Source organism: Microtus ochrogaster, chromosome X (assembly GCF_000317375.1).
Source record: "Microtus ochrogaster isolate Prairie Vole_2 chromosome X, MicOch1.0, whole genome shotgun sequence".
Lineage (NCBI taxonomy): Eukaryota > Metazoa > Chordata > Mammalia > Rodentia > Cricetidae > Microtus > Microtus ochrogaster.
Genome location: NC_022026.1, coordinates 43121231 through 43130026, shown reverse-complemented (window position 1 = coordinate 43130026; position 8796 = coordinate 43121231). Strand labels below are relative to the sequence as shown.

At 40.0% G+C, this 8796-nt stretch overlaps 1 protein-coding gene across 1 annotated transcript; it reads right to left on the bottom strand.

Annotated features, from left to right (window-relative positions):
• Positions 1-1108: 1108 nt before the first annotated feature.
• On the bottom strand, positions 1109-7543 carry Tceanc (transcription elongation factor A N-terminal and central domain containing). Its single transcript, XM_005358730.2, has 4 exons — positions 7405-7543; positions 5614-5773; positions 5407-5525; positions 1109-3712 (listed from the first exon to the last, which is right to left on the bottom strand). Exon 4 carries the CDS (start codon positions 3702-3704, stop codon positions 2622-2624), a length of 1083 nt encoding a protein of 360 aa, XP_005358787.1. The 5' UTR covers positions 3705-3712; positions 5407-5525; positions 5614-5773; positions 7405-7543; the 3' UTR covers positions 1109-2621.
• Between the last annotated feature and the right edge of the window lie 1253 nt (positions 7544-8796).

Sequence of the window (8796 nt, the reverse complement as noted above, 5' to 3'; positions counted from 1 at the left end):
AAGAATAAAACAGCACCATTTCCCTAGTTGCAAAACTAACTGACAAAGCTTATGGGAAGTGAGGAAGACTGCACACATTAAAAAAATCTTGGAGAATAAGAGATTTTTTTCCATTTCAAGTGCTTTTATTTTGGTAAATGTAGCTTATAAAATCTCAGTATATAATACTCATACATAGATACATAGAAAACCCAAATACCAATACTGACTTGAACAAATTAAACATGGTTTTCATGCGCTGTGTGTAGTCTTGCACAACCAACATTTAGGTTTTAAGGTCATTCCAAGTCACATGAAACCACACTTTGTGAAACTTTTGAGTTTTTGATGACTCTATAAGTTTCTGCTTAAAGTACTAACACATTGCATTATGATGAACAGTCCTGGAATGCAAAATGGAGAAAATACAACAAAATGTAACTCAGACTTGACAGTCTCAAGTTGTTTTCTTCAAAACATATGAAACAAAAATGTCTGCTAGTTTTATGCATCCATTGGAAAACTGTCATAAGGAGGTAAAAAAATATACCTAAAGAAAAGCCTACAGATTCCAATGAAGGAATACTGGGGATTTAGAGGACAATAACTGAAGAAAACATGTGAACGTACATGGAACTAAGAAATAAACTATTTATTATGATAAAATCAATAAATGGTTTACACCCCAAATTACAGCACTCCAGAAGTTAAGGCTAGCCAGTCTGAGTTTCATTCTAGCTTAGGCTACAGGTTGGTACCAGTCTTATAAAAACAGAAACTACTCACTCATGTCTGGCAAACAACAAAAGATAAAATGGATATCTAAGCACTTGGTAAACTGAAAAAGGAGTGCATATCTAAGCATCTGTGTGGATGCATAAATTTTTAACATGTTAAAAAATCAAAACCCCAAATAACATTCTATCATTTTTAAGGAAGAAAATTAGCCATAATCATACAAATGGCTTGCTGTATTTAAGCATATAAATCAGTAAACACTGTTTAGAAAGGCCTTTTTTTTCTTTTTTTTTTTTGGTTTTTTGAGACAGGGTTTCTCTGTGGCTTTGGAGCCTGTCCTGGAACTAGCTCTGTAGACCAGGCTGGTCTCGAACTCACAGAGATCTGCCTGCCTCTGCCTCCCGAGTGCTGGGATTAAAGGCGTGCGCCACCACCGCCCGGCTAGAAAGGCCTTAGAGGAATGATTTCCTCTTCAGTTAGTAGGTAAATAAATGTTGATAAATTCAAAGGTTGAGGGAGTGAACTTCCTCTGACAACTAGTGCCATTTTCATATAAGCAGGATTTTAACACACATGACTTTGAAGACATGAAGATTCCTAACATCAAGAAACTAGTTATCATAAAGACTTTATGAAGAGCTCACACAAAGAAAAAAATAATGCACAGCTCATTTAAGTGCAAAAGCAAGCTCTAAGTCAGATTCTAACTTACAGTGCAACTTTTCATAGGTTAAGAGAGACATGTAAAAATGAGAAAATTAAGGACAAAAGAATAAAACTCTAATCATGTAAACTTAGAGGCTCCAAACACTATTTGCTTAGTGCCCATTTCCAGGAGTAGACTTTTTGTAAAGTCAGTATCAAGTCATTCTCAGACTGTGAATACTTTAGTTTTGACAGTGTTTCTCTACATAACCCTAGGCTGGCTTCAACCACGGGTTTCTGCCTTAGCATTCGCAGTGCTAAGATTACAAACTTGAATCACCACAGTGCCTTTTTAATATTTTTTGAGACAGGGACTTTAAAATCTAAACTGCCCCTGAACTCATTTAAATCCTCCTGCCTCATCCTCCCTAGCATTTGGATTACAGCCATCACACTTGCGTCATAAGGAAGCTGAAAAATATGAGGCAGACTACCTATAGTTATGTAACCTGGTTAAGTCACTGAGGCTCTGTGGGCCTCTTTCCTCATCTGTAATATCTCCAGAATAACATTCATTTCTTCAGAACTATAGAAAGGTTCAAATGAGACTATTTACATGTAGTTCTCAACTCTAACTGCAACTTAAACAGAGAAATAACCAGAGCAATGTTGATGCCTGGGTCCCACGCCATAGGTTCAGACTGAATTATTCTAGGCTTGACCCTTGGCACCTGTATACTTTTAATGCTCTCCAGTAAACTCCAATGTATAGTCACTCCTGAGAGCCACAGGCCTGTAGCTATATCAATGCTTCTCAAGGTATCTCAAAGGATGATCTGGGGATTCTGCCAAGATGCAGATCAGGATTCAAAGGAGTATAGGGTCAGAGTCTGTCCCTCTAACATGTTCTTAAGCCATGTGGTGTTACATTGCCACTCTATAAATGGCCACAAAGTACAGAGTGATAGTTTTCTACTCTTCCAAAACAACTTTTAGCAACAATGACCTTAACTTTGGCAAACAACTCTGGTTCCTTGTTCCGAGAACTGGAGTAGAACAGTATACCCAGCCAGGTGTGACAGCATACACTTAAAATTCCAGCACTCAAGAGACCGAGGCCAGCTTTGGCTACATAGTGAGCTCTTTCACAAACCAAAATCCCAGACAAAAAAAATAATGGTAAGATTCTATAAAAAATGAGCACAAAAGGGTCATGTTATACATGTAAAACATATGACCCTGAAGGGATTATATACAAATTACAAGCACACCCAGTTGTTATGGTACCACTGTTCCCCACATTCATTACAAATGACATAGGTCATTTGTTCATCTGGGTTTGAATTCTGCACCCAAACTGGAAGGAAAAGTGTTCCTCTGGCAATTACAGTGACCTTGCAGTTGTATTTCTCACAGCGCTTGCACTTTATTTTATCTGTCTGTGTGCCGTCAACTGTGTGGGGAAGGTGATGTTCCTGAATACTGGCTTCTGTGTAGAAAGCTCTCAACTGCTTCAGTTCCTCATTTGCCATGTCCAGGACAGTCATTTCAGCAAATTCTCTTGTAGACATGGTTCCAGACAGCAGGCTTTGTTGTAAATGAGAGTTCCTGGGGTTGTGCAAATTGGCAACTTTGCTTCGAATACAAGTTTTGTATTTTTTGATGTTGCTTGAATAAAGGGTAAAAATGTGCTCTTCAATTTCTCTTGCAAATCTCTGCCACAAATGAGTTTTCATGTCATTTGTGGAAAAACTAGCTAACGCTGTGTAAAGAAGCTCTACGCATTTAGATCTAAGAGACACTAGGGGATCTTGCAACACACTTGAGCTCTTGCTAGTAGATTCAGGGTCAACATCCCCCAAATATTCTTCATTAATTTCCATTTGAGTGGTGCTACTTTCAGACTCAACTGCTGCAGCGTGCTTTTTTTCAGCATCTTGAGATGCCAGCCTAGAGAGAGAACTGCAGAGACCTGCTATCTCATCATAGCTAAAACCTGATGCCCCATCTTGGCTCACCTCCTGAGAAACTGCTGCATGTTTTTCTTCATTAACATTAGAAGGGAGTAATTTAAGGCTTTCCTTTGTTTTGAGGTGTGTACTCTTATAGAAAGTTCTCCACTTTGCCAGCAGACACTTGGCCTTCCTTTTCAAAGCCCTGGAGGGGCAGTTTTTGAGGACTCTATATACAGCCCTGACTAACTCTGTTTCCTGGAGATGTTCCTTAGACACATATATCATTTCAAGTTCAGTCAGATGTTTGCCAATATCCTCAAAATACCTTTTAGCCACCAGCTGCTCAATCAGGGAAGCCTTGGCAATGATACGTTTTTTGTCAGACATCTTCACAGCTGCAAAGAAAAAAAAAGATGGTTCAATCTTTTTAAGTTTGCCTTTACGGGCGATGGTGGCGCACGCCTTTAATCCCAGCACTTGGGAGGCAGAGGCAGGCGGATCTCTGTGAGTTCGAGACCAGCCTGGTCTACAAAGTGAGTTCCAGGACAGGCTCCAAAGCCACAGAGAAACCCTGTCTCGAAAAAACAAAAAAACAAAAAAAAAAACCCAAAAAAAAACACCAAAAAAAGTTTGCCTTTACTAGTTGCAGCTCTTGGAGTGTGAACTAGCACTTCTGCCAGTTATTCATGTGATGTTTTCTGAAAGAGTAATGTAATATAAATGGGCGTGGCAGATAATACAGCAATGTGAACTAGTCAACTTTCAAGACTTTTATTCTCAATAGCAGAAGGGAAAAAATGACTGCAAAGTTTCAGCAGAACATTCAAAGACTTGATAGAATATCAGCTAAACTTTTCCACCTCCACTGTACAAGATATTGTACATCAGTATCTTTCTAGATTAAGATTATTGCCGGGCGGTGGTGGCGCACGCCTTTAATCCCAGCACTCGGGAGGCAGAGGCAGGCGGATCTCTGTGAGTTCGAGACCAGCCTGGTCTACAGAGCTAGTTCCAGGACAGGCTCCAAAGCCACAGAGAAACCCTGTCTCGAAAAACCAAAAAAAAAAAAAAAAAAGATTATTCAGGAACCTAGCATGTGTACACCTGCAGTCCCAGCACTTGGGATGGAGACTAAAAGAACATGAGTTTAACACAATATTTAGATACAGAGAAAATTTGAGGTTAGCCTGGAATGCATGAGAACCCTGTCTCAAAAAAAAAATCAGTTCATCTTGGGTGGAATCTGATAATCATTGGGAATAAAATCATGCTCATGTAAGCAACCATAAGACAATGCTGAGCAAACACTGGGCTATTTTCTCCTCATATTCAGTTATGAGACTGATATACCTAATGCCTTTATAATCTTTGTACTAATATTTTTCTGAATATAAAGAAGGAAATAAAAAAGAAATGGGGATACTTATGTTGGAACCAATGCAAATAAACAGATACTACAGGTTGGGAAGCAGGTCTGGTGAACTCTGAAAGTCAGCAGGATACAATGTGCTGACATTTGAGCTGTTGGAAAAACAGAGTCACATCCAGATGACCCACTTATTCTTTATTTGGAAATACTTTTAAATTTAGAGAAAAGTTGTGAAAAGTAAGAATACTGGTATTTCCTTTATGCAAATTCACATGCCATATAAATGTAGTTTTAAAAATCCCCTATTGTGGGGTCTTTTTTTAAGTTTGAAGAAAATTATTTTCTTTTTTTATAATTTTACATGTATGGGTATTTTGCCCGCTTGCATGTGTATCTGTGTACCATATACATGCCTGGTATCAGTGGAGGACTTGGGCATTTGTTTAGTTCTCCAGCCAATTCTGATTTAAACCACACACAAGAACTGACCCCTCCAACCCACTTCACCAACAGGCTGCCATTAGTTCCAAAAAAGAGTTGTAGTCTTGCTCCTGGACTGAATACACAGAACCTCTCTAACTTCGGACTTTGTTAGGTAAGTCCTATTATATAAGAACCCATTAAAAACACTGCGGTGTACAATTCAAATTAGAAGCTTTTATGATTGTAATGTAGTAAATGTTGAAATGCATACAATTCCTGATATTCTCGAATACTTACCTCTTACCAGTAGGAGGCAATGAACATTTACTGAGCAAGTCTACGACGCTATTCACGCTCCGGTTACCTCAATTTGCACAATAAGTCTGGGAGGTAAATTTCATCTAACAACAGAAAATCTGTGAAAAACACAAAATCACTACAGTGTTCTCATGTTTACCATATTTAAGAACATTTTTTTCTACAGTTCCCACAAAGAAGTAGTACCTGTTTTATTCCCTTGACCACAGCTTCCAAAGAGTTTACGAGATTCTTCTGTTAAACAAGTGACAAAGTGTCCAGGATGCTTCCTCTCCTTTCAGCATGTGAGCTTCAATTCTAGTCACTATATAGCAACTTGCTTGTACTCATGTACTGTATGTAAGTCCTGGAAGACAAAGTCCACCTCAATTCCTGTACTTTAATAAAATCATTCAAAAATTTTCTATCGGGGCTGGAGAGATGGCTCAGTGGTTAAGAGCATTGCCTGCTCTTCCAAAGGTCCTGAGTTCAATTCCCGGCAACCACATGGTGGCTCACAACCATCTGTAATGAGGTCTGGTGCCCTCTTCTGGCCTGCAGGCATACACACAGACAGAATATTGTATACATAATAAATAAATATTTAAAAAAAATTTCTATCATAAAACTAGAAAGGGGATATTGAGAAGAGGGTAGGGGAAATGAGGGTAAGGGAATCCATCAGAGGGGGAAGAGAACATGGAGAGGTAGTGGGTGATGGAGATAAATTAGAATAAAATATAGTGACTTCTACAAATAAAAATGCCATAGAAAACCTATGCTGAGCTGGGTTGTGGTGGTGCACACCTTTAATCTCAGCACTTGGGAGGCAGAGGCAGGTGATCTCTCTGAGTTCGAGGCCAGCCTAGTCTACAGTGGGAGTTCTAGGAAGGCCAAGGCTATAGAGAAACCCTGTCTCGAAAAACCAAATCAAACCAAAACCAAAACCAAAACAAACAACTCCCCAAGACCCCAAACCAAACCAAACCAACCAAACAACAACAACAAACCCCTACCATTCTATATGGTAACAAAAAATTTTTAAATCCTAGATTTAAAAAGCCATTAAAAACGGTGTTCACTGTGGGCTAATCAGGTAGGTCTTAGCAATCTCTTGGATATGGATGCTGAAAAAAGTCTAGTTCCTGGAAGTGAGGGAGTATTAACAAGCTGACTAAGTTTACTGATCATCCTGTACCTCTTCAAAATGGGGTGACTCTGCCACCTTGGATTAGTATTCAAATTAAATGAGATAGTCCCTTTTTCTGGAACGCCCCAGACAGGGTTTCTGTGTCTAGCACTTCTGGCTGTCCTGGAGACCAGGCTGGCCTTGAACTAACAGAGATCCACCAGCCTCTGCCTCCCTAGTGCTGAGATTAAAGGTGTGGGCTACCACTGCATGATTTAAGTGAAACAGTTTTAATGACGGGCTTAATCTTTATAAAGGGACTGACAATGATATGAATTTACAATAGAAAGTTTAAAAATTTGCCGGGGGTTGGCAAGAAGGCTCAGTGAGTAAAAGTTCTTACCATCAAGCCTGACCATGTGTGTTCAATCCCTAGAACATAGCAGAAGAAGAGAAATGACAAGTTGTCCTCTGACTTCTACATGGACAACATGATACATATGCATTCACACACAATAAATAAAGGTAATTTTAAAATAAATAATTTTTCCAGGCATACTGGAACAGACATTCCTAGCATTCAGGAGGCTAAGACAGGAGGGTTGTCAATTCCAGACAGCATGAGTTTATAGTGAGATAAAAACCATTTTTTATAAATCTTTTTATTATGTATACAATATTCTGCCTGCATGTATGCTTGGATGCCAGAAAATGGCACCAGATCTCATTACAGATGGTTGTGAGCCACCATGAGGTTGCTGGAAATAGAACTCAGGACCTCTGGAAGAACAGCCAATGTTCTTAACCTCTGAGCCATCTCTTCAGCCCCCCTAAAAACCAGTTTTTAAAAGATTTAATATGTACCATACCAGATGTTGTTCCAGGACAGGAGGTCAGCAAATACTTTCTGTAAAAGGACAGATAGGAAACACTTTAGACTTCTGGCACGGGGACTTCTCAACTCGGCTACTTTTGTAGAAAGCACAACAGACAGCAAATACTGAATGGAGCTGGAGTAATGGCTAAGCAGTTGAGTGTGTATGGCTCTTGCAGAGGACCCGAGTTCAGTTTCCAGTACCTACGTGTGATGACTCACGACTGCTTTTGTAACCCCGGCTCCGGGAAAATCTGACGCCTCTGGTTCCCAGTGGCACTGGCCCTCATGTGCACACACCCACACGTCTATCTACATACGGTAAATATAATACAATACACGGCTGGGACTGGGGAGAGGGCTCAGTTGGTAAACTGCTTGCTGTGCCATGGGGACCTGGGTCTGGATCCCCACATCCACATAAAAAGCTAGGCTCATGGTGCACGCCTGCAATTCTAGCAATGGGAAGGGAGAGATACGTGACTCTTTGGAGTTCACTGGCCAGTCTAGTGGAACTGGTGACTTTCAGGTTCAGAGACAGCCTATCTCAAAATCTCAAAAACCAAGTGGGAAGGACAGTAATTGAGAAAGACATCTAAATTGAACTCTGGCTTCCAGGCAAGCATTGGGGAGGGGGAGGAGTGGTAGTGCTGAAGATGAGGCTAAGTTTGTAGAGTGCTTACCTAGCAAGCACGGGGGCCAGAGTTTGCCCCTCAGCATGACATAAAGCCCTAAAGCCCGTGTGGTGACTCACAAGAGACCCTGTTTCAAAGCAGAAAATGGGCAGTGTGTATTTGGCCACAGGACATTGTTAATGCCTTTTCTTAGAGCAATCCTGTCCCACAGAAAGATTTCAAGTCACAAAAACAATTTTTCATAATAGATAACAATCGTGTTAGAAAACTGATGGAATTAATTGTAATTTTACTTGGCCCAGTATATCTAAAATATTTTTTCCTTTAGAGAAATGGGATGCTAGGGATCAAACCCAAGGTCTTGTGCACTCTAAAATGTGCTCTACCACTGAGCTACACCCAGGTCACACCCCAATACTGTCCTTTCAAAATCTGATATCAACAGGTATTTTAATTTTTGTGTGTTAATAATTCTTAAAAACTCTGATGTGCTTTACATTTATAACACATTCTAATTCAGATCAAATTTCTTGTCAGTTGGAGTTCAGTCCCAGAACATATGATGCAAGTATAATGCTTATACATTTTTACTGTTAACGCTTGAGTATGTGTATGCACACATATATACATACAAATATAAAGCCGGGCGGTGGCGGCGCACGCCTTTAATCCCAGCACTCGGGAGGCAGAGACAGGCTGATCTCTGTGAGTTCGAGGCCAGCCTGGTCTACAAGAGCTAGTTCCAGGACAGG